The sequence below is a fragment of the Catharus ustulatus genome, chromosome 26, assembly GCF_009819885.2.
Source record: "Catharus ustulatus isolate bCatUst1 chromosome 26, bCatUst1.pri.v2, whole genome shotgun sequence".
NCBI classification, from domain to species: Eukaryota; Metazoa; Chordata; class Aves; order Passeriformes; family Turdidae; genus Catharus; species Catharus ustulatus.
In genome coordinates, this window is record NC_046246.1 from 5270940 (window position 1) to 5296005 (window position 25066).

Below are 25066 nucleotides of genomic sequence, written 5' to 3' on the forward strand. Positions count from 1 at the left end.
TCACTCGGGTGGTCCTGGGGGCCCGGGGGGGCCGGGGGGTCCCATGGCCCCGACCCCGCCCAGGGCGGCTCTCTTGGCACTCACAGCCACTTCTGCCAGCTGCTCTGTGGGGCAGAGAGGGGCCAGGCTGGGATCCATGGGATGGCACCCATGGGATCCATGGGATGGGATCCACAGGATCCATTGAATCCATGGGATGGTATCCACGGGACCCACAGGATCCATGGAATCCATGAGATGGCACACACAGGACCCATGGGATCCATGGAATCCATAGGATAGCATCCACAGGATCCATGGGATGGCATCCACGGGATCCACAGGATCTGTGGGATCCATTGGATGGCACCCACAGGATCCATGGGATCCATAGGATGGCACCCACAGGATCCATGAAATCCATGGGATGGCACCCACTGGATCCATGGGATGTCATCCATGGGATCCACAGGATCTATGGGATGGGATCCATGGGACCCATGGGATTATTTGAATTAATGGGATCCACTGGGTTCATGGGATCCATGGGGTGACATTCCTGGGATCCATGGAAAAAAATGGGACCCACTGGATTCATTGTATCAATGGGATGGGATCCATGGGATTAACGGAATCCATGGGATGGCATCCATGGAATCCACAGGACCCTTGGGATCCGCAGGATGGCAACCACAGAATCCATGGGATTATTTGGATTAATGGGATCCATGGGATCCATGGAATCCATGGGATCCATGGAATCCATAGGACCCATGGGATCCATGGGATGGGATCCATGGGATGTGGCCCTGCTCAGCCCTCACCTTGCAGCATCTTCAGCACCACGTCCACGATGTGCTGGTCCCCGGCGTCCCGGCCCTGCCAGGAAGGGAATTTCGCTCCTCCTGTCCCCTCCCAGAGCCATTCCCAGCCCAAATCCCGATCCCAGGTCACCTTCCCACCCTGCTCCTCCCCGTTCTGTCCCCAGTGCTCCATGCTCAGCTCACTCCGTGCATCCCACTCATGGTATTTGAGTCCAACACGGGGTTTTAGGGGAAAATCCCAACCCTGCAAACCTGCTGCTGGCTGGTTTGTATAGGGATGGTTTATGGATGCCATACATGGTGGGAAAGACAGAACCCCCCCAAGGAAGGTGGGATCCCAGCTCCTGGGTGGAACAACAGCTCATTCCCAGAGGAGCTGGGTGGGAAGGAGAGGGAATCCCTGCAGGGCTGGAGCAGCTGAGGGCACAGGGAGAGGCTGGGGAGGGATGTGGGATTGTGTGAGATTGTGTGGGATCATGGTGGGATTGTGTGGGATCATGTTGGGATAATGTGGGATTGTGTGGGATCATGTTGGGATAATGTGGGATTGTGTGGGACCATGTTGGGAGCGGGTGGGACCGTGTTTGGATCGTGTTGGGACCAGGTGGCATCATATTGGGACCATGTGGGATCGGGTAGGATTGGATGGGCTCATGTTGGAACCGTGTGGGATCATGTTGGGATCGGTAGGACCATGCAGGACTGTGTTGGGATCTGCTGGGATCGTGTAGAATCACATGGGATCATGTAGGGTCACATGGGATCATGTTTGGGATCATGTTTGGGATCATGTTGGGATCGTGTGGGACCGCGTATGATCATGGTGGGATCATGGGGATCGTGTTGGTACCGTGTGGGTCCATGTGGGATCGCATTGGGATCGTGTGGGATCAGTTGGGATTGTGTGTGACCGTGTGGGGTTGTTTGGGATCGTGTTCAATCGAGTGGGATCACATGGGATCGTGTGTGACCATGTAGGGTTGGGTGTGACCGTGTGGGATCGGTTGGGATCGTGTGTGACCCTGTGGGGTCAGGTGTGACCCTTGGGGCCGGGTGTGAACCCTTGGGGCCGGGTACTCACGGCTGCGCCCCTCGGGCCTGGCATTCCCGGCACTCCGCGCTCCCCCAGCAGCCCCCGCGGGCCGGGCGGGCCGGGGTAGCCCCGAACCCCCGGAGCTCCTGCGTCCCCCGAGGGGCCGGGGTAGCCCAGCTCGCCCTGGATGCCTTGCTGCAGGAGGGGGGGAGAGAGAGGGGATGAGGGGTCAGCCCTGAGCGTGGGGGCTGCACCCCAAAATCCCCCAAAACACAGGCTGGGTTGGAGCCCACACGGAGCTGGGGCTGAATCCAGGGATGGATCCAAAAATTGGGACTGAGCCTGAATCCAGAGCTCAATCCCAAAAAATTGGGGCAGAGCCTGAATCCAGAGCTGGATCCCAAAAATTGGGACTGAGCCTGAATCCAGAGCTGGATCCCAAAAACTGGGGCTGAGGTTTAATCCAGGGCTGGATTCCAAATTGAGGCTGAATCCAGAGCTGGATCCTAAATTGGGGATGAATCCAGAGCTGGATTCAAAAGATTTGGGCTAGGGCTTAATTCAGGGCTGGATCCAAAAAAATTGGGGCTGGGCTTAATCCAGGGCTGGATCCCAAATTGAGGCTGAATCCAGAGCTGGATCCCAAAATGGGGCAGAGCCTGAAACCAGTGCTGAGCCTAGAAGCTGAGCCTGAATCCAGGTTTAATCCCAAAGAAGAGCTGAGCCTGAATCCAGGGCTGATTGTGTTCCCCCATCTCCAGGGAAAATATTCCCTCTGAGGATCCCACAAACCCTCCCAAACTCTGGGACCCCCTAAACCACACCTGTCCCCCCCATCACTCACCTGTCCCTTGGGTCCTGGCTCTCCTGACTTCCCCCTGGGGACACAGGACACAGAAAAGGCAGTGAGGAGACAGCAGGAGTTTAGGGATGGAGCTGGGGTTTGAGGATGAGCCCAGCATGGGAAGGGATTCCCCAGAATTCCCAGGAATGAAGAATTCCCATCTGGGAGCACAACCTTCTCTCCCTTGAGCCCTGCCAGGCCGTGGACACCGGGATCTCCCTAAAGGAAAAGCAAGGAGAGATGGGAACATTCCCAAATCACCCCCACCCTCTGGGATGAGGGTGGAATCCATGGAGAAGGTGCCTGGAGCCAGTGTTAAACTCAGCTCTGTTAAATCCAGCTCTGTTAAACTCAGCTCTGTTAAACCCCTGGGGTACTCACAACGCTGCCTTTGGGGCCAGTTTTGCCCGGAGAGCCCTGGAAAAAGGAAAATGTGGGATCAGCCCAGCCCAGAGCAGCGTCCCCGAGACGCCACCCTGCTGTCCCCAGAGCTGTCACCTTGTCTCCTTTGACTCCAGGCAAGCCTTGGGGTCCTGGGATCCCTGGGGGGCCCTGCTCGCCCTTTGGGCCCTGGCAATCCAAGGAATAAAGGAAAATGAGTGAGAAGGGGAAATGGAAAGAACTTTTCCCATCAGGGAATTCTCCCCAAGGCATTGAGGTGCACAGGCAGCTCCCCATCCTTGGCTGACCCCAGCATCCCCAATCCCAGCACCCCAAATCCCAGCACCCAAATCCAGCACCCAAATCCAGCCACCCAAATCCCAGCACCCCAAATCCCAGCACCCAAATCCCAGCACCCCAAATCCCAGCACCCCAAATCCAGCACCCCCAATCCCAGCACCTCAAATCCCAGCACCCAAATCCCAGCACCTCAAATCCCAGCACTCAAATCCCAGCACCCCCAATCCCAGCACCCAAATCCCAGCACTCAAATCCCAGCACCCCCCAATCCCAGCACCCAAATCCCAGCATCCCCAATCCCAGCACCCCCAATCCCAGCACCCCCAATCCCAGCACCTCAAATCCCAGCACTCAAATCCCAGCATCCCCAATCCCAGCACCCCAATCCCAGCACCTCAAATCCCAGCACTCAAATCCCAGCACCCCCAATCCCAGCACCCAAATCCCAGCACCCCAAATCCCAGCACCCCAAATCCCAGCACCCCCAATCCCAGCACTCAAATCCCAGCACCCAAATCCCAGCACCCAAATCCCAGCACCCCCAATCCCAGCCCCCCCAATCCCAGCACCTCAAATCCCAGCACCCAAATCCCAGCACTCAAATCCCAGAATCCAAATCCCAGCACCAAATCCCAGCATCCCCAATCCCAGCACCTCAAATCCCAGCACTCAAATCCCAGCACCCCCAATCCCAGCACCCCCAATCCCAGCACCTCAAATCCCAGCACTCAAATCCCAGAATCCAAATCCCAGCACCCAAATCCCAGCACCCCCAATCCCAGCACCCCCAATCCCAGCACCCAAATCCCAGCACCCCAATCCCAGCACCCCCAATCCCAGCACCAAATCCCAGCACCCAAATCCCAGCATCCCCAATTCCAGCATCCAAATCCCAGCACCCAAATCCCAGCACCCAAATCCTAGCACCCCCAATCCCAGTACCCAAATCCCAGCACCCCCAATCCCAGCACCCAAATCCCAGCATCCAAATCCCAGCACCCAAATCCCAGCATCCCCAATCCCAGCACCCAAATCCCAGCACTCAAATCCCAGCACCCCCAATCCCAGCACCCTCAATCCCAGCACCCAAATCCCAGCTCTGAGGGGGGACAGGGCACAGAATGATGGAGAAGCCACACCAAGGGCAGTGATTTTCCAGGGATGGATTCCTGTCCCAGGAAAAGCACAAAAATCTTTTTTTTTTTTTTTCTTTTTTTTTTTTTTTTTTTTTTTTTGCTGTTTTTCCAGCCCAGGAAAGCTCTGGAGGGGCTGGGTGGCCTCCTGGGATGGGAGGAAATTCCTGTCCCAGCTGGGGCTGCAATCCCAGCGTGGTGCTCTTAATCCCTCAGCTATTCCTTAATCCCTCAGCAGCAGGATAGGCCTGGGACTGAGCCCAGGATCAAAGGGGGAGGTCTGGCTGTGTCCTGCTGATCTGGGCTCAGCATCCCCCATCCCTGGGCTGAGCGTTCCCCGTGTCCCAGCCTGGATTTGGGGACAACTCAGAGTAATTCCCATGTCCCAGAGTGGCTTTGGGGACAACTCAGAGCAATTGCCATGTCCCAGCCTGGATTTGGGGACAACTCAGAACATCCCCCATGTCCCAGAGTGGTTTTGGGAACAACTCAGAGCATCCCACATGTCCTAGCATGGCTTTGGGGACAACTCAGCAACCCTCGTGTCCCAGAGTGGCTTTAGGGACAACTCAGAGCATCCCACATGTCCAGCCTGGATTTGGGGACAACTCAGAGCATCTCCCATGTCCTAGAGAAGCTTTGGGGATGACTCACCAGATTTAGGGACAGCTGAGAGCATTCCCAATGTCCCAGCCCAGATTTGGGGACAATTCAAAGCATCCCCCATGTCCTAGCCTGAATTTGGGGACAGCTCAGAGCATCCCACATGTCCTAGCATGGCTTTGGGACCACTCAGAGCAACCCCATGTCCCAAAGTGGCTTTAGGGACAACTCAGAGCAATCCCCGTGTCCTAGAGCAGCTTTGGGGACAACTCACCAGATTTAAGGACAGTTGAGAGCATTCCGAATGTCCCAGCCCAGATTTGGGGACAATTCAAAGCATCCCCCATGTCCCAGCCTGGATTTGGGGACAGCTCAGACCAACCCTCGTGTCCCAGCCTGGCTTTGGGGACAATTCAGAGTATTGTCCGTATCCCAGCCCGATTTTGGGGACAACTCACTGGATTTGGGGACAGCTCAGAGCAACCCTCGTGTCCCAGAGTGGCTTTAGGGACAATTCAGAGCATTCCCCGTGTCCCAGCCTGGCTTTGGGGACAACTCACCGGCTTTGGGGACAACTCACCGCTCTGCCCTGCTCGCCGGGGGGACCCACGAGGCCACGCTCGCCCCTGTCACCCTGCGGGGAGGGAGAGGGGTCAGGGCCACCCCCGTGGCACGGCCACCCCCCCGCGGTGTCCCCAACTCACCTTCAGCCCGGGGACACCCTGCGGGCCCTGCTCGCCCCGAGGTCCGGGCTCGCCCTAAAAACGGGACAGAAAACCCCACAAAGGATGGGATCGATGGGCACCGCGTGCTCCCGGTCCTGCCCCGACGGAGGGGTGGCCCTGTCCTTGTCACCACTGCAGGTGACAGTGACAGCAGCAGCGATCCCGGGGGTTCCCCAGAGGGAATAAAATGTCAAATTCTGGTTTGAGCTTGTAGGAAATGGGGGAAAAAGGAAAAGGGACCCGGCAGGGACACGGGGACATCTCGGTACTCACGAGCTGCCCTGGGGCACCGGTGACACCGGGGTGGCCCCGAGGACCCGCTTCACCCTGTGGAGGGAGGGACAGCAGGGTCAGCGGGGACAGGGAGGGACAAGGGAGGGGACAGGAGCCGCGGGGTGGATGCTCAGAGGCGTCACCCACCTTGTCACCTGGGCCACCTTTGCTTCCCGGCTGGCCCGGCAATCCCTAAGGAAACAGAGCCGGGATCAAACCCTGGCACAGCTCAGTGTCCCCATGGGAGCTGGCCCTGTCACCCTGGGCACAGCTCAGTGTCCCCATGGGAGCTGCCCTGTCACCCTGGGCACAGCTCAGTGTCCCCATGGGAGCTGGCCCTGTCACCCCTGTGCATAGCTCAATGTCCCCACGGGTGCTGGCCCTGTCACAGTGTCACCTCTGTGCACAGCTCAGTGTCCTCATGAGGTGCTGGCCCTGTCACCCCCGGGCACAGCTCAGTGTCCTCATGAGGTGCTGGCCCTGTCACCCTGTGCACAGCTCAGTGTCCTCATGAGGTGCTGGCCCTGTCACAGGTGTCACCCCTGGCACAGCTCGGTGGCCCTGTGGGTGCTGGCTCTGTCACCCTGGCACAGAGGTGCCACCCCTCAGGGAGCTCAGTGTCCCCATGGGTGCTGGCCCTGTCACAGGTGTCACCTCTGTGCACAGCTCAGTGTCCCCATGGGAGCTGGCCCTGTCACCCTGGGCACAGCTCAGTGTCCCCGTGGGAGCTGGCCCTGTCACAGGTGTCACCTCTGTGCACAGCTCAGTGTCCCCATGGGAGCTGGCCCTGTCACAGGTGTCACCCCCAGGCACAGTTCAGTGTCCCCATGGGAGCTGGCCCTGTCACCCCTGGCACAGCACAGTGTCCCCATGGGAGCTGGCCCTGTCACCCTGGGCACAGCTCAGTGTCCCCGTGGGAGCTGGCCCTGTCACAGGTGTCACCCCCAGGCACAGTTCAGTGTCCCCATGGGAGCTGGCCCTGTCACCCCTGGCACAGCACAGTGTCCCCATGAGTGCTGGCCCTGTCATCTCTGTGCACAGCTCAGTGTCCCCGTGGGAGCTGGCCCTGTCACCCTGGCACAGCTCAGTGTCCCCATGGGAGCTGGCCCTGTCACCCTGGGCACAGCTCAGTGTCCCCGTGGGTGCTGGCCTTGTCACCTCTGTGCACAGCTCAGTGTCCCCGTGGGTGCTGGTCCTGTCACAGGTGTCACCTCTGTGCACAGCTCAGTGTCCCCAGGGGTGCTGGCCCTGTCACCCTGGGCATAGCTCAGTGTCCCCATGGGAGCTGGCCCTGTCATAGAGGTGTCACCTCTGTGCAAAGCTCAGTGTCCCCACGGGTGCTGGCCCTGTCACCCTGTCACAGAGGTGCCACCCCCCAGGGGACAGGCTGGGGACTGTCCTGCACTCACAGCTTGTCCCCGGTGTCCTGGCGTTCCTGGGCGTCCGGCCTGTCCTGTGCCACCCTGCGGGGGACAGAGGAGAAGTCACCAGGAATGGGGTGCCCACAGGTGGGCAGGGACTCCTGCCCAAGGATGGCACTGTCCTTGTCCCCATGGTCAGGAGCTGCCACCCAAGGGACGTTGTTCCCTTTGCTGTCCCCGTTGTTGCCAGCACGGGGTGGCACCGCCTGTGGCAGCTCCTGCAGTTCTCTCACCTTCACTCCGGGGATTCCTGGGGTGCCATCCTTGCCATCGATGCCTGGGAGACCCTGAAAAGGGACAGGAGTCACTCATGTGACCCCCACAAAGGGACTCAAAGCTCGTGCTGGGACACAAAATTGTGGGGAGGGAAAGGAACGTTCCAGGTCTGTGCTGGTGGGGACAAGGACACCCCCAAGGATGGCACAGCCAGGGACAAGGGGCCATGCCCAGGCAGGGCACAGCTGCCACCAGCTGTACTCACATTCTCCCCCTTGGGGCCGATGTCACCCTGGGGTCCCCTGATGCCACGGCTGCCCTAGAGCAGGAGGGGACAAGTGTCAGTGTCCTGCTGGTGCTGGGAACGGTGCCAGCCTGGGCAGAAGGGGACACTGGCACTGGGGGGGTCACCTACCAGCTCTCCCTTGTCACCAGGGTCCCCAGGTGGTCCCTTGGGGCCTTCCCTGCCCTGGAGGAGAGAGGAAAACAGGATTGAGCAGGGGAAAGCAGGACCCCAGGGCAGGGGAAAGCAGGACCCCAGGGGAGGGGAAAGCAGGACCCCAGGGCAGGGGAAAGCAGGACCCCAGAGCAGGGGAAAGCAGGACCCCAGGGCAGGGGAAAGCAGGACCCCAGGGCAGGGGAGAGCAGGACCCCAGGGGAGGGGAAAGCAGGACCCCAGGGCAGGGGAAAGCAGGACCCAGAGCAGGGGAAAGCAGGACCCCAGAGCAGGGGAAAGCAGGACCCAGAGCAGGGGAAAGCAGGACCCCAGAGCAGGGGAAAGCAGGACCCCAGAGCAGGGGAAAGCAGGACCCCAGGGCAGGGGAGAGCAGGACCCCAGGGCAGGCAGGGCTGGGGGGACACTCACCGGCCGCCCGGCTGCTCCGATGCTCCCCACCATGCCCTTGTAGCCAGCAGGACCCTGCAGAGAGAGCATGGAAAGGTCACTTCCCATCCCAGGCCATCCCAGTCCATCCCAGTCCATGACAGTCCACCCCAGCCCACCCCAGTCCATCCCAGTCCATCCCAGTCCATCCCAGTCCATCCCAGTCCATCCCAGTCCATCCAGATCATCCATGTCCATCCCAGTCCATCCCAGGCCATCCCAGGCAATCCCAGTCCATCCCAGTCCATCCCAGTTCATCCAGTCCATCCCAGTCCATCCCAGTCCATCCCAGGCCATCCCAGTCCATCCCAGTCCATCCCAGGCCATCCCAGTCCATCCCAGTCCATCTCAGTCCATCCCAGGCCATCCCAGGCAATCCCAGTCCATCCCAGCTGGCCCAGGGTGGGCGGGATGCTGCTGGGACTGATCTCTGTGGCTCTGATGCCACCCGCACTCACCGTCTCACCCTTGGGTCCTGCCATGCCCGGTAGCCCCGGAGGCCCTGAGGTCCCTGCAGGAAGGAAACCACAGCCAAGTTAGCTGGGAAAAAACCCTGGAGCAGCTCAGGGGGAAGCAGCAATTACAGCAAAACCCGACTCTGGGAATCCAGCTTTGCCAAACACGAGGAATTCCAGTCCCTCCTAATTCCAGAGCCCCCACCAGGTGCTTTTCCAGCTGTCAGTTCCATAACTCCACTGGAGCCACCTCCCTGGCCCAGAGCTCTTGGCTTCAAAGCAGCTTTGCCCTTTCCTGGTGTGGAGGGCTCAGCCCAGTAATTACTTTTCATCTTCAAAGTGCTCCGAGAATTCCAGAGGCTTTAATTCCCCCCGGGGCAAGGGGGACTCAGGGGACAGCAGGGATTTATCCCAAATTATCCCTGGGAACAGCCCTGGAGCTCTCCAGAGGGAGAGGGATGGGATGAAGGCTGTGTCACCTCCCTGGTGTGTGGGGGACAAGGACAAGGAGGCCACCCCCAGTTCCTGCAGCACTTGGGGGACAGAGGAAAAGAGGAATAAAGGATTTACCGGAGGGCCTGGGACTCCTTGTTCTCCAGAGGCACCAACGTCCCCCTTGGGGCCCTGGGATGGAGAGAAAAGGGAATGTTGGGGAGGAGGGGGGACAGAGCACCCTGGGGACACCACAGCCCTCACCAGCACCCCAGAGGGGATGGGGACAGGTGGCCCTGCCCAGGAAGCCACCATGGGATCCCAATCCTGCATTTCCCATTTTCCTCTTTCCTCCCTTCTTCCTTTCCCTTCCCAAAAATCCAACCCTGGGTCCAGCCCCACAGGGACAGCCGGACCTGGATCCTGCTGGGATCTGGCTGGGATTTGACTGGGATCTGCTGGGATCCTGCTGGGATCTGCTGGGATCTGACTGGGATCTGACTGGGATCCTGCTGTGACCTGGCTGGAATCCTGCTGGGATCAGCTGAGATTGGGCTGGGATCTGACTTGGATTCTCTTGGGATCCAGCTGGGTTCTGTCTGGGATCCTACTGAGATCCTGATGTGATCCTGCTGAGATCTGTTAGGATCCTGCTGGGATTCTGCTGAGATCCAGCTGGGATCTGGCTGGGATCCTACTGAGATCCTGATGGGATCCTGCTGGGATCCTGCTGGGATCTGGTTGTGATCCTACTGAGATACTGATGGATCTGTCTGTGATCCTACTGGGATTTGCCGAGATCTGGCTGGGATCTGGCTGAGATTGGGCTGAGATTGGGCTGGGATCTGCTGGGATCTGCTGGGACCTGCTGGGATCCTGCTGGTATCTGCTGGGATCTGCTGAACACTCACCTGCTCTCCCTGCTTGCCGGGCTCTCCGAGGGCGCCGGGGCGGCCTCTGTGTCCCTGAGGGGGGAGAGGAAATCCGTGAGGGAAATCCCTGGCAGAGCTGAGGGCCCAGGGCCACGTCCCCACAGAGCCACCCTGGCAGCACAGCCCACCCCTGGGGACGTGGGGGGACTCCAGATCCCACTGGGGACATTGGGGGACTCTAAATCCCGCTGGGGACATCGTGGGGTTCAGAATCCCACAGGTGACATTGTGGGACTCCAGATCCCACTGGGGACATTGTGGGACTCCAGATCCCACTGGGGACGTTGGAGGGGGGGCTCAGAATCCTATAGGAGACACTGGGAGAAGTTCAGAATCCCACTGGGACATTCGAGGGTGACTCACAATCCCACAGGTGACATTGGGGGTGGCTCACAATCCCACAGGTGACATTGATGGGGACTCCAAATCCCACCGGGGACATTGTGGGGGGACTCAAAATCCCACTGGGGACATTGGGAGGGTGCAGAATCCCACTGGTGACATTTGGGTGACTCACAATCCCACAGGTGACATTGGGGGTGGCTCACAATCCCACAGGTGACATTGGGGGGCTCAGAATCCCACTGGGATAATCCTGAGCTGGGTTTGGGGCTTTGGCACAGGGTGTCACCCCCAGGGGACACACAGGGACTTTTCCCACAGCACCTTTTCCTCCTGTCCTGGTGCTCCAGGGATGCCAGGGAAGGATCCTTCACTCCACCACATCCTGGAGGTGACAATTCCCATTTTTCCCCCCCGTGGCAGCTCCAGGATTTCCTTACCTTCAATCCCTGCAGTCCCTGGGGGCCCTTGGGACCTGGGGGGCAGCTGGTGGGGCACTGGGGGGACAGGAAGGACAAGGATGAGTTGGGAATTACCTGGGAAAGCCTGGGAAGAGGGGGAGGGACACACGTGGGACACAGGGGACAAGGTCCTGGCAGCTCTCACCAGGAAATCAGCGCTGCCCTCCAGGCCCTGGAGGTGTCCTGGGAGGCCCTGCAGGGATGGGAACCATCAGCATTCCATGATTTTACACCAGGATGGATTGACAGGAGCAGGGAGCAAGGAATGGAGGGGGAGAGGTGAGAGCCTGAATTCCAGCCCAAAATCCCAGGATGAGCCTGGGGAAGCTCCTCCCTCCTGGAAGGGGCTGGGGATACTCACAGGTTTCCCTGGAGGACCCGGGGGACCCCTGGGGCCATCAGGTCCGGGGTCACCCTAGGGAAAAAAAAACAGGAAAGGACAATTTGGGATGGGGAGGTGGAGACACGGAGAGCCAGGATGTCCCAGCAGGAATGGGGACACCCCCAGGGTGTCATTCCCACCTTTCAGGATCATCCTTGATTATCCCAGGGAAAAAAAAACCAAAACCAGGAGGGGAGGGATTTTTGGTGCCCCCTCCTCACCTTGGGTCCCAGCACTCCGATCTCCCCGGGAAGTCCAACCTGGCCTGGAAGCCCCTTAGGGAGAAGGGAGAGAAATCCATGGAATGAGAGAGGTGCCCAAACTGATCCCTCCCCTCTGGAAGTGCTGGGGGTCGATCCCAGCCCACCCATCCACGTGGCACTTACGGGGGGTCCTGGCAGTGAAGGACCCTGCAACAAAACAAAACCACGATTGGTTCAAATCCCCCAAATCCCTGATCCAAGGAGGGTGATTCCCACCCCACCTCCGAGGATGGAGCAGGGGGGGCTCGGGGGTGCCCACCCCAGCCCTGGGAGCAGCAGATACTCACAGGGAGCCCTGGTGGCCCTGGGAGTCCGGGCTGGCCCTGCCAGGACACAAGAGGAGAGTCAGGAGCTGGAAAAGGAGGATCTGCTCTGGCAGCTGCTCCGATTCCCCCTCCCTGGATGCAGCCCCCAAAACTCCAGCAGGCAGTTCCTGCATCCATGGAATCCTTCCAGAGGGTGAGGAGGGGAGGGGAAGGGGGAGGGGGAGCCTGGAAAGGTGGGAATTTGGGATCCTGGGGAAGTGGGAATGTGGGAAATTGGGAATGTGGGATCCTGGGAATGTGGGAAATTGGAAAGGTGGGAAATTGGGAAGCTGAGATCCTGGGAAGGTGGGAGCCTGGGAAGGTGGAAAATTTGGGAATGTGAGAAATTGGGAATGTGAGAAATTGGGATCGTGGAAAAGTGGGAATGTGAGATCCTGGGAAGGTGGGGAAATTGGAAAGGTGGGAAATTGGGAAGGTGAGAAATTGGGATCCTGAGAAGGTGGGAGCCTGGGAATGTAGGAAATTGGGAAGGTGGGAAATTAGGAAGGTGGGAAATTGGGATTCTGGGAAATTGGGATCCTGGGATCCTGTGAAGGTGGGAAATTGGAATGTGGGAAATTGGGAAGGTGGAAAATCGGAAAGGTGGGAATTTGGGGTTCTGGGAAGGTGGGAATTGAGATCCTGGGAAAGTGGGAATGTAGGATCCTGGGAATGTGGGAAATTGGGATCCTGGGAAATTGGGAATGTGGATACTGTGAAGGTGGGAAAATTGGGAAGGTGGGAAATTGGGATTCTGGGAGGATGGGAATTTGAGATCCTGGAAAATGGGAATGTGGGATCCTGGGAATGTGGGAAATCGGAAGGTGGGAAATTGGGATCCTGGGAAATTGGGAATGTGGATCCTGTGAAGGTGGGAATTTGGGAATATGGGAAATTGGGAATGTGGGAAAGTGGGAATGTGGGAAATTGGGATTCTGGGAAGGTGGGAATTTGAGATCCTGTGAAAGGGGGAGCCTGAGAATGTGGGAATTTAGGAAGGTGGGAGTCTGAGAATGTGTAATCCTGGGAAAGTGGAAACTTGGGAAGGTGGGAGCCTGGGAAGTTGGGAGTCTGAGAAGGTGGAAACTTGGAAAGGTGGGAAATTGGGAAGGTGGGAATTTAGGAAGGTGAGAGTCTGGGAACGTTGAATCCTAGGAAAGTGGAAACTTGGGAATGTAGGAATTTGGGAAGGTGGGAATTTAGGAAGGTGGGAGTCTGGGAACGTTGAATCCTAGGAAAGTGGAAACTTGGGAATGTAGGAATTTGGGAAGGTGGGAATTTAGGAAGGTGGGAGTCTGGGAACGTTGAATCCTAGGAAAAGTTGGAACTTGGGAATGTAGGAATTTGGGAAGGTGGGAATTTGGGGAAAATGAGAATTTGGGGGATGTAGGAACTTGGGAAGGTGGGAATTTGGGAAAATGGGAATTTGGGAATGTAGGAATTTGGGAAAGTGGGAGCCCCTGACTCACTTTAAATTCCTGGCCTGCCAATGGGTCCTGGCTCCCTTTGGCTCCCGTCAGCCCTGCAAGGGAAGCACTCAGGGAGTTATTCCCATCCCTCCTGCTCTCCAGCCATGAGGTTTTGCAGGTGTCAAAATGCATCAGGAGGGGCCAAGGGTGGAATTTCACAGCTCAAGAGAGGCCCTGCAGGGACCCTGGGCACACCCAGCCCTGGCAGGGACACGGGGGGAGCTCCACCCATCCCTGATCCTGCTTTTTTACCCCCCCAAACCTCACACAGCCCTGAGACCCGCCCCCAGGGCACAGCAGGGGGAGGTGGCAGCTCTGTCCCCTTCCTGCCACCTCCTCTGCCAGGCTGTGCCCAGGAGGGGACAGGGCAGAGCCACCGGGGCCACCTCACGGGGGGCATGGAAGTGGGGACACACCGCGGGAAATTGTTCAGATTTATTCAGGAGGAAACAAGAGGAGCCCTGCGTGGGAATTCCCAAAGTGGGAAGGGGAGGAAGAAACAATTCCTGAGCTCTTGTGGGATTCCCAAGGTGGGAAAGGCTGGCAGAAGCTCTCCTTGAGTTCTGCTGGGATCCCAAAGGTGGGCAGGGGTGGCAAAAGCTCTTCCCGAGCCCATTTGGGGTTCTCAAGGTGCTTTCAGCTCCTGCACGAAGGGGTTTGGGATGTTTTTGTGTGGGACAGGAGGAGTTGGCAGGGACAGCTGAGGGGATGGGGTCAGTTCTCACATCGATGCCCGGCTTCCCTGCAGGTCCATCCAGGACCGGGGGCTCCAGGCTCGCCCTTGACACCCTGCAAAGGAGAAAAGGTGGGATCAGGGGTGTGGGGTCAGGGTGGGATGTGGGGTCAGGGTGGGATGTGGGGTCAGGTGGGATGTGGGGTCAGGTTGGGATGAGCAGGGTTATGGTGGGATGAGCCCCTCTGGAATTTGGTATCAGGTTGGGATGAGCAGGGTCAGGGTGGGATGAGCAGGGTCAGGTTGGGATGATCCCCTCTGGAGTGTGGGGTCAGGGCAGTATGAGCCCCTCTGGAATTTGGGATCAGAGTGGGATGAGCCCCTCTGGAATTTGGTATCAGGGTGGGATGAGCAGGGTCAGGTTGGGATGAATGGGATCAGGTTGGGATGAGCCCCTCTGGATTGTGGGGTCAGGTTGGGATGTGGGGTCAGGTTGGGAAGAGCCCCTCAAGTATTTGGGATCAGGGTGGGATGAGTAGGCTCAGGTTGGACTCTGGGGTCAGGGTGGGATGAGCGGAATCAGGTTGGGATGAGCCACTCTGTTATTTGGGATCAGGCTGGGATGAGCAGGTCCGGATGGGATGAGCAGGGTCAGGATGGGATGAACAGGGTCAGGTTGGATTGTGGAGTCAGGGTGGGATCACCCCTCTGGACTGTGGGGTCAGGGATGGGATGAGCGGGGTCAGGGTGGGATGAGCCCCTCTGGAAAAGGGGGGTCAGGGTGGGATGAACCCCTCTGGTATTTGGGATCAGGGTGGGATGAGCAGGGTCAGGTTAGGATGTGGGATCAGGGTGGGATGAATGGGATCAGGGTGGGATGATCCCCTCTGGAGTGTGGGGTCAGGGTGGGATGAGCCCCTCAAGTATTTGGGATCAGGGTGGGATGAGTGGGGTCAGGTTGGACTGGGGGGTCAGGTTGGGATGAGCCCCTCCGGAGTGTGGGGTCAGGTTGGGATGTGGGGTCAGGTTGGGATGAGCAGGGTCAGGTTGGGATGAGTCCCTCTGGAGTGTGGGGTCAGGGTAGGATGAGCCTCTCTGGTATTTGGGACCAGGTTGGGATGAGCAGGCTCAGGTTGGACTGTGGGGTCAGGGTGGGATGAGCAGAATCAGGGTGGGATGAGCCCCTCTGTTATTTGGGGTCAGGGTGGGATGAGCAGAATCAGGGTGGGATGACCCCTCAGGTATTTGGGATCAGGCTGGGATGACCCCTCAGGATCGTGGGGTCAGGGATGGGGGATACTCACCGGAGAGCCGGGGCTCCAGCGGGGCCTTTGTCACCCTGGGGACAGGGACAGGGACAGGGATCAGTCACCCCACAGAGCCTGGCTGGGCCATCGGGGTCCCTGTGCCACCCCAAAGACAGGAGGGACCCTGGGTCCCAAGGGCAGGGCAGGGTGGGGCTGGGTGAGGGATTTATTGGGGTTTGGGAGGGATTTATTGGGGTTTGGGAGGGTTTATTGGGGTTTATGAAGTGGGGTTTTGTGAGGGTTCTGCTGGGATTTGTCAGGGTTGTTTTGGGGTTTTGTCAGGGTTATTCTGGGGTTTTGTCAGGGTTGTTTTGGGGTTTTGTCAGGGTTGAGCTGGGTTTTGTGAAGTGGGATTTTGTGAGGGTTGTTCTGGGGTTTTGTCAGGATTGTTCTGGGGTTTTGTCAAGATTGTCCTGGGTTTTTGTCAGGGCTGTTGTGGGGTTTTATCAGGGTTTTACTGGGATTTGTGAGGGTGGTTGTGGGGTTTGTCAGGGTGGTTCTGGGGTTTTGTCAGGGTTGTTCTGGGGTTTGTCAGGGTTGTTCTGGGGTTTCCAAAGCGCTGTGGCTGCCCTAGGTAAATAAAACTAAAATACCACTAAAATAACATTAAAAAGCAGCTCATCCAGGAGAAAGGACACTTTCTGCTCCCTCACAGGGCTCCCCTCTGTTCAGACCCCCAGAGCCACAACCCCCCCCTACACCCCCCTGCAGGAACCCCATGGGATGTCACTGTCCCCCCACCCTCCCCAAAACCCCATCCAGCCCCAATTCCCGATTTGGGGAGCAGCATCTGGAGCTGGGGCTGCTCCGTGTGCCCCAAATCAGGGCAGGGAGCAGGAGCTGTGCCACTCACAATGTCCCTTTTGTGCGGTCCCCTCCCTCCCCAGCACTCACGTCGATGCCATCGGCTCCTGGCACTCCTGGGGGACCGGGGGGCCCTCGAGGGCCGGGCTCTCCTGGAGGCCCTCGCTGTGGAAAAAGGGATGGGATCCACTGCAGAGAAACTGGGGAGCCCCTGGAATGGGCCAGGGATGGAGAACAGCCCAGGGGATGCCCCAGCACGGATGGATGGGAAATCCAGGAAATTTCCTCACAGCTCCTCATTCCCTGCCCAGTTTTATCCCGTTTCTCCCATCTCCTGCTCTGCTGTCCATGGGGAAATTTTATTTTTTTACCCCACCTTTGCTTCCTCTTTCCCCAATGTCCAAGAGTTTCCTGCCCCCATGGAGCAGGATTTCCATGGGATTAAATTTTTACCCCATTTTTGCTCCTTCTTTCACTGGTTATTCAAGAGTTTCCTGCCCCAACAGAGCAGGATTTCAATGGAATCACATTTTCACCCCATCTCTGCTCCCTCTTTCCCAGTGTCCAAGAGTTTCCTACCCCCATGGAGTGAGATCTTCATGGAATCACATTTTTATCCCATTTTTGTTGCCTCTTTTCCCAGTGTCCAAGGATCTCTTACCCCAGTGGTGCAGGATCTCCCTGGAATCACATTTTTACCCCATTTTTGTTCCCTCTTTCACTGGTATCCAAGGATCTCTTGCCCCAGTGGAGCAGGATTTCCATGGGATCACATTTTAACCCCATCTCTGCTCCCTCTTTCCCTGGTATCCAAGAGTTTCCTGCCCCCATGGAGTGGATTTCCATGGGATCACATTTTTTCCCATCTCTGCTCCCCCTTTCCCTGCAGCTCCTGCCTGGCTGGAGCAGCATCTCCAAGCATTTCTCTCCCACCTCTGCTCCCCCTTTCCCTGCCCCAACAGAGCAGGGAGTCCATGGGGTGAGGCAGCACTTCCAGAGACCCCTTTTAGCTCAGGGTGGGATTTCTGGCAGGATTTATGTGCCCAAAACCCCAGGCTGAGGTGGGGACCCCCAGCCCCTCCTGAGAGCTCTCCTGGGCTGGGCTGGCTCTGCTCCCAGGCTCTGGACAAAAGCTCCTTTCAGGGAAGCTCCCAGTCCTGGCTTTGAGGTTTGCACAGGACTCAGAAAAGAAACCTCTGTTATCCTAACAGGGAGTTCAGGGGGAAAAAATTCCAGTCCTGGAGCCCTGGTGTTCCTGGAAATGGGAAGCAGACAGAGGCTGGGCTGCACTCCTGCAGCTCCTCCAACCAATTTAAAAATAAATATAAATCTAAGGAATAAATGTAAATCTATAGGAGGAGAGGTGCTGCTGGTTCTGTGCAGGACAGGAGAGCCCCAGCTCCACCTGAGTTCCCATCGCTGGGATCGCCCCTGAATGGCACCTTTGTCCTGCCCGAGGAATGAATTCCAATGGGTTCCTTGTTCCCAAATTCCCCACATCCCCCCTGCCCTGCTCCCCTGCCCCCGTGGGGATCCTGGGGGGGTTTAGGAAGGATTTGTCCCCCAGTTTCCAACAGGCAGCTCAGGAGCCACATGGAAAAAATTCCCCAAATTCCCAAAACCTCTAAAATCTGATTTTTTTTTTTTAGTTGTAAAGCAAGGAGAGTTTTTCCAGGTGGAATCCCACTGCCGGCCCCTTTCCAGGGCTCTCCTTCCCCTTCTCCAGATCCATTTTCTCCTGCCCCTGGGTGAGTCTGGAGAATCCACAGGGACCCCTCGAGAGCCCCCCAGCCCTGCTCAGTCCAGATCTGCAGCACATCCCAGGAAAGAAAAAGCAAATTTCCCAGGAAAAGAAAAAAAGAAAAAGCAAATTTCCCAGGAAAAGAAAAAAAAGAAAAGCAAATTTCCCAGGAAAAGAAAAAAAAGAAAAAGCAAATTTCCCACAAAATCCAGCGGGAATGACAGAGCCCCCCACTGCTGCTCCAGGGGGAAAACCAAACTGAACTTGTTTAGCCAACAATTCCCGAGTTTCCAGCCCAGAGAGGTCTGAGGGGCTGGGGCTGTTCCCACCCTCCCGGGGGGAATTCCTGGGAAAAGCAAGGGAAAAGGGCTGGGGGAATAAAACACCTAAAAGTGCTCAGGACTGCGAGGGAGCAGAGATGGGGAATGTCCTTTCTTTATTCCTTCTCCATCCGTTCTTAATTCGCTCTCAATCCCTTCTCCATCCCCTCTCTGTCCCTTCTCCATCTTCTCTCAATTCCTTCTCTATCCCTTCTCCATCCCCTCTCCATCTTCTCTCTATTCTTTCTCCATCCCCTCTCTGTCCCCTCTCAATTCGCTCTCAATCTCTTCTCCATCCCCTCTCAATTCCCTCTCCACCCTCTCTCCATCTCCTCTCTGTCTCTGCTTCATTCCTCCTCCATCCCCTCTTAATTCCCTCTCAATCTCTTCTCCATCTCCTCTCAATTCCCTCTCTATCCCTTCTCAATCCCCTCTCTGTCCCCTCTCAATTCTCTCTCCATTTCCTCTTAATTTCCTGTGTCCCCTCTCCACCTCAATTCCCTCTCAATCCCTTCTCCATCTCCTCTCAATTCCCCCTCTTTCCCTTCTCAATCCCCCTCTCTGTCCCCTCTCAATTCCTTCTCCATCTCCTCTCCAACTCCTCTGTGTCCCTTCTCCATCTCAATTCCCCCTCTATCCCCTCTCAATCCCCTCTCCATTCCCCCTCTATCCCCTCTTTATCCCTTTTCTATCTCCTTCTCCATCTCAATTCTCTCTCTATCCCTTCTCCATCTCAATTCCCCCTCTTATCCCCTCTCAATCCCTTCTCCATCGCCTCTCTATCTCAATTCCCTCTCTGTCCCTTCTCCATCCCTTCTCCATTTCAATTCCCTCTCTATCCCCTCTCAATCCCTTTTTATTCCCCCTCTATCCCCTCTTCATCCCCTCTCTATCTCAATTCTCTCTCAATCTCTTCTCCATCCCCTCTCCCTCCCCATCTCCTCCCTATCCCTTTTCAATTCCCTCTTTTCTCCATCCCTTCTCCATCCCTTCTCCATCCCCTCCCCTCTCCATCTCCTCTCTATCCCTTTTCAATTCCCTCTCCCTCCTTTCTCCATCCCTTCTCCATCCCCTCCCTGTCCCGTTCCAGCCCGGCTCGGGCTCGGCACTCACGAGCTGGGCCAGGCAGAGGCAGCAGAGCTGGAGCAGGAGCCAGAGCTGCGACACGAGGGTGACACGGGCCATGGCGAGCCGGGCTGGCACCGAGCGGGACTGGCACCGAGCGGCGGCTCCAGCGCTCCGGGACACGGGGAGGAGCGGGGGAGGAGGAGGAGGAGGGGAGGAGGAGGAGGAGGAGGAGGGGGAGGAGGAAAACGCTCATGAATATGGAACAGAGGTCCCCGCCCCTCTCAGGTGAGCCCGGGGCTGCTGTGAGCTGGATGGGGACAGATTTTGGGGACGATGGGGACTGAATTTGGCACAATGGGGACGGGATTTGGCACGACGGGACAGGATTTGGCACATGGTGGCAGATTTTGGCACGATGGGACAGGGTTTGGCACGCTGGGATGGGATTTGGCACATAGGGACAGATTTTGGCGTGGTGGGGTCAGGATTTTGGCACGTGGGGTCAGGATTTGGCACAATGGGGACAAGATTTGGCACGTGAGGACAGATTTTGGCACAGTGGGGACAGGATTTTGGCACGTGGGGACAGGATTTTGCATGATGGATATAAGATTTGGCACGTGGGGACAGATTTTGGCGCCGTAGGGACAGGATTTGGCACGATGGCACAGGATTTGGCTTGGTTGGGATGGGATTTGGCACGTAGGGACAGGATTTGGCATGGTGGGGACAGAATTTGGCACGGTTGGGGATGGAATTTGGCATGATGGGGACAGGATTTGGCACGATGGGACAGGGTTTGGCATGCTGGGATGGAATTTGGCACATAGGGACAGATTTTGGCATGGTGGGGACAAGATTGTGGCATGTGAGGACAGGATTTGGCATGATGGAGACAAGATTTGGCATGTGGGGACAGATTTTAGCATGGTAGGGACAGGATTTGACACGATGGCCCAGAATTTGGTACAGTTGGGACGGGATTTGGCACGATGGGGTCAGGATTTGGCACGATGGAATGGAATTTGGCATGATGGAGACAGATTTTGTCACGTGGGGACAGGATTTGGCATGGTTGGGGATGGAATTTGGCATGATTGGGACAAGATTTGGTACAATGGAACAGGATTTGGCACGCTGGGACAGGATTTGGCACAGGATTTGGGCTGGGACAGGACAGGGATGAGCTGGGGAGCTGCTGCCGGGGACAGCCCGGCCAGGATGTCCCAGGGGGTGCCCGTGGTGTCCCCACCCCGGTGCCACTGCAGCTCCCCCACGCCCTGAGATGGGGGTGGCACTGGGACCAACTCCTGCCACCCCAGGGAAGCTCCTGGGGGATTCCTGCCCCAATTCCTGCCTCAGTTCCTCCCCTGTGACCCCTGCACAGCCCCTCGGGGATGTCCCCGTGTGTCCAGAGAGGCACCGGGAGGGAAGCGGGGGTCACAGGGGCAATTCCCATGGGGGAGGGATGTCCCATTCCCATTCCCCTTCCCATTCTCGTTTGTGTTCCCATTCCTCTTTCTGTTCCCATTCCATTCGCATTCCCATTTCCAGTTCCCATTCCCTTCCCATTCCCCTTCCTCTTCCCATTCCCCTTTCCATGCTATTCCCATTCCATTCCCATTCCCTTTCCTGTTGCCCTTCCCCTTCCTGTTCCCATTCCCATTCATGTTCCCATTCCCCTTCCCATACCCAGTTCCCATTCCCATTCCATTCCTGTTTCCCTTCCCATTCCCCTTCCTGTTCCTATTTCCATCCCCATTCCACTTCCTGTTCCCATTCCCCTTCCCATTCCTGTTCCCATTCCCCTTCCCATTCCATTCCATTTCATTACCCTTCCTGTTCCCATTCCCATTCCCCTTCCCATTCCCAATTCCCATTCCCATACCATTCCTGTTTCCCTTCCCATTCCCCTTCCTGTTCCCATTTCCATCCCCATTCCCCTTCCTGTTCCCATTCCCCTTCCCATTCCATTCCATTACCCTTCCTGTTCCCATTCCTGTTCCCATTCCCATTCCCCTTCCCAATTCCCATTCCCATACCATTCCTGTTCTCATTCCCATTCCCCATTCCTGTTCCCAGTTCCCATTCCTGTTCCCATTTCCATCCCCGTTCCCCTTTCCTGTTCTCATTCCCCTTCTCATTCTATTCCCATTCCATTCCCATTCCCTTTCCTGTTGCCCTTCCCCTTCCTGTTCCCATTCCCGTTCATGTTCCCATTCCCCTTCCCCTTCCCATACCCAGTTCCCATTCCCATTCCATTCCTGTTTCCCTTCCCATTCCCCTTCCCGTTCGTGTTCCCATTCCCCTTTCTTTTCCCATTCCATTCCCGTTCCCAGTTCCCATTCCCTTCCCGTTCCCATTCCCCTTCCCATTTCCATACCCAGTTCCCATTCCATTCCTGTTCCCATTCTCCTTCCCTTTCCTGTTGCACTTCCCCTTCCCATTCCTGTTCCCCTTCCCATTCCCATCCCCATTCCCATTCCCGCTTCTGTTCCCCTTCCATTCCCATTGCCCTTCCCATTTCCATTCCCCTTCCCAGTTAACTGTTCTCATTCCCATCCCCACTGCCCTTCCCATTTCCATTCCCCTTCCCATTTCATTCCTGTTCCCATTCCCATTCCATTCCCGTTCCCCTTCCCAGTTAACTTTTCATTCCTGTTCTCATTCCCATCCCCATTGCCCTTCCCATTTCCATTCCCCATCCCATTCCCCTTCCCATTCCCATTCCCATTCCCCTTCCCACCTTCCCCAGCAGCCGCCCCCCACTCCCAGGAACAGGGATGATTCATCCCGGCCATTTCCTCCTCCTCCTCCTCCTCCTTTAATCATCTTTTTTAACTCTTCGATCCCACAATGCTCCCATTTGGGGTTGGCATTTTCCCTTCCACGCCTCACTGGCCCCACAAGTAACTTTTTATAGGGTGAAACAAAGTCTTTATCTTTCATGGCTTTGGGTTTTATTTCAGCTCAATCTCTCGGACTTTTTGAGTTATTTCCCGAATTAAAAGAATCCTCCTTTAGGATGTCTCCCTGCCGGAGCTGCTGGGATGCTGCTGCTCGTGCCCGAGTGTCCCAGCACTGTCCCTGTCCCTTCTTGGGACACGAGTGGCGCTTTTGGGAGGGTTTTGTAATTCTGGCTGTCCCTCGGAGCACGTCCGTGACAGATTTCTGTCATTGCTCGATTGATCGCGGTTTTTCGGGTACTGCCGGTGCTGAAATTCTCTCCTAAGCACGGCCAGCAGCCAGGTCACCCTGCAGCCCAAGGGACAGCACCCCAGGGTCCCCAAAAATACCACACCCAGAATCCCTGGACCCCCACCCAGCACTCCCAGCACTTCAGAGCCCCCCAGGATTCCTCACCTAGAATCTCTGGACCCCCACCCAGCACTCCAAAGCCCCCAAAATCCCCCACCCAGCACCTCTGAGCACCCCCAAAATCCCCATTCAGCATCCCATAGCCCCCCAAAAACCTCCCACCCAGCACTCCCAGCACCCCGAAGATCCCCAATATCCCTCACCCAGCGTCCTTGTACCCCCACCCATCACTCCCAGCACCCCAGAGACTCCCAAGATCCCTCACCTAGAATCTCTAGACCCCCACCCAGCACCCCTGAGCACCCCCAAACCCCCATTCAGCATCCCATAGCCCCCAAAAACCTCCCACCCAGCACATCCAGCACCTCAGGGCCCCCCAAGAACCCCCACCCAGCACCCCTGAGCCCCTCAAACCCCCATCTAGCATCCCTGTACCCCCACCCAGCACTCCCAGCACTCCAGAGCCCCCCAAGATTCCCCACCTAGAATCTCTGGACCCCCACCTGGCACTCCAAAACCCCCAAAATCCCCCACCCAGCACCCCTGAGCACCCCCAAACCCCCATTCAGCATCCCATAGCCCCCAAAAATCTCCCACCCAGCACTCCCAGCACCCCAGAGCCCCCCAATATCCCCCACCCAGCATCCCTGTACCCTCACCCAGCACATCCAGCACCCCAGGACCCCCCAAGAACCCCCACCCAGCACCCTGAGCACCCCCAAACCCTCATCCAGCATTCCATAGCCCCCCAAAAACCTCCCACCCAGCACTCCCAGTACCCCAGAGACCCCCAAGATCCCCCACCCAGCACATCCAGCACCCCAGGGCCCCCCAAGAACCCTCACCCAGCATCCCTGAGCCTCTCCAAACCCCCATCTAGCATCCCTGTACCCCCACCCAGCACTCCAGAGACCCCCAAGATCCCTTACCCAGCACTCCCAGCACTCCAGGGCCCCCCAAGATCCCTCACCCAGCATCCCTGGACTTTCACCCATCACCCCATAGCCCCCCACAAACCTCCCACCCAGCACCCCCGGGCCCCCCGGGCCCCCCGGCCATCCCCCCACACCCCTGTGTCCCTTGTGTCCCCCGTGCCCTGCCTGTTCCCCCCAGTTCCCCCCACTGTCCCCTCCCGTGTCCCCCACTGTCCCCACACCCCCCATTCTCACCACGTGACCCTCCCCATTCATACTCTGGATAGCCCCGCCCCTCCCTTCCTATTGGCTGCCTCGGGCGCGCCGCAACCAATCAGCGCTCAGCACCGCCGGTGCGCGGGGGGCGTTGCCGCGCGGGGCCGGCGCTGATTGGCTCCTCCCCCGGTGGAAGCCCCGCCCATACCGGAAGCAGGAAGCGGGCGGGCCGGCCGTGACCCGCGGGCGGGCAGCGCCGGCCGCCGCCATGACGGGAAAATCGGTGCGGGACGTGGAGCGCTACCAGGCGGTGCTGGCCGGGCTGCTGGCCGAGGACGAGAACAAGTTCTGCGCCGACTGCCAGGCCAAAGGTAGCGCGGATGGGCGCCGGGGCCTGCTGAGCCGGCGCCGCACCGGATGCACCCCCCCACCGGCCGCGCTGCTCGGTGCTCTCCGGTGTCGCCGCTCCCCCGAGGGTCGGGCACCCCCGGTTGGGTCTCGTGGGTTCCGCCAGAAGCCCGGTGGGAGCGCTGCGGGGGTGGCGGGAGGACAACGGTGCTGCCCCGGCGGTTACGGGGCTGGCGCGGGGGCGGCGGCGGCGGAACCAGAGCGGGGTCCGGGGGCACATAACGGGGGCATTGGGGCACAGAACGGGGGGGATTGGGGGCGAGAACCGGAGGGGTTTGGGGTCAAGAACCGGAGGGGTTTGGGGCACAGAACGGGGGGATTGGGACGGAGAACCGGAGGGGTGTGGGGCACAGAGCCGGGCGGGTTTGGGGCACAGAGCCGGGCGGATTTGGGGTCAGGAACGGGGTGGGTTTGGGGCACAGAGCGGGGGGATTGGGGGCGAGAACGGGGTGGGTTTGGGGCACAGAGCCGGGAGGGTTTGGGGTCAGGACCGGGTGGGTTTTGGTGGAAACAACCCGGTGGTTTTAGGGGAAAGCTTCGTGATCTGGGGGAGAGAACGAGCTGATTTTGGACAGAGAGCAGGGCGGATTGTGGGGCGAGAATTGAGTGGTTTTGGTGGAAAGAACCCGGTGGGTTTAGGG

At 57.9% G+C, this 25066-nt stretch overlaps 2 protein-coding genes across 2 annotated transcripts in view; one reads left to right on the top strand and one right to left on the bottom strand.

Annotated features, from left to right (window-relative positions):
* Positions 1-24287, bottom strand: COL9A2 (collagen type IX alpha 2 chain). Its single transcript, XM_033081024.1, has 20 exons — positions 24226-24287; positions 16531-16605; positions 14382-14445; positions 11841-11894; positions 11599-11652; positions 11217-11273; positions 10414-10467; positions 9641-9694; positions 9082-9126; positions 8598-8651; positions 8148-8201; positions 7998-8051; positions 7505-7803; positions 6243-6287; positions 6096-6149; positions 5678-5731; positions 2681-2714; positions 1885-2031; positions 804-858; positions 1-104 (listed from the first exon to the last, which is right to left on the bottom strand). Exons 1-20 carry the CDS (start codon positions 24285-24287, stop codon positions 1-3), a joined length of 1473 nt encoding a protein of 490 aa, XP_032936915.1.
* The window catches only part of SMAP2 (small ArfGAP2), a 27206-nt gene continuing 26370 nt past the window's right edge, over positions 24231-25066 (top strand). The window contains 1 exon segment of the mRNA XM_033080837.2: positions 24231-24388. Within this exon segment, the coding sequence (XP_032936728.1) occupies positions 24286-24388 (103 nt within the window). The 5' untranslated portion in view covers positions 24231-24285.

Excerpts from the sequence above, each read along its gene's own strand:
- COL9A2 (XM_033081024.1), bottom strand. The coding sequence starts at position 24,287 with ATGGCGGCGGCCGGCGCTGCCCGCCCGCGGGTCACGGCCGGCCCGCCC. Across the intron at positions 16,606-24,225 it reads CCGCCCGCTTCCTGCTTCCG|CGAGGGCCTCCAGGAGAGCC; the intron begins GTATGGGCGGGG and ends CTTTTTCCACAG. Across the intron at positions 6,150-6,242 it reads AAGGTGGCCCAGGTGACAAG|GGTGAAGCGGGTCCTCGGGG; the intron begins GTGGGTGACGCC and ends CTCCCTCCACAG.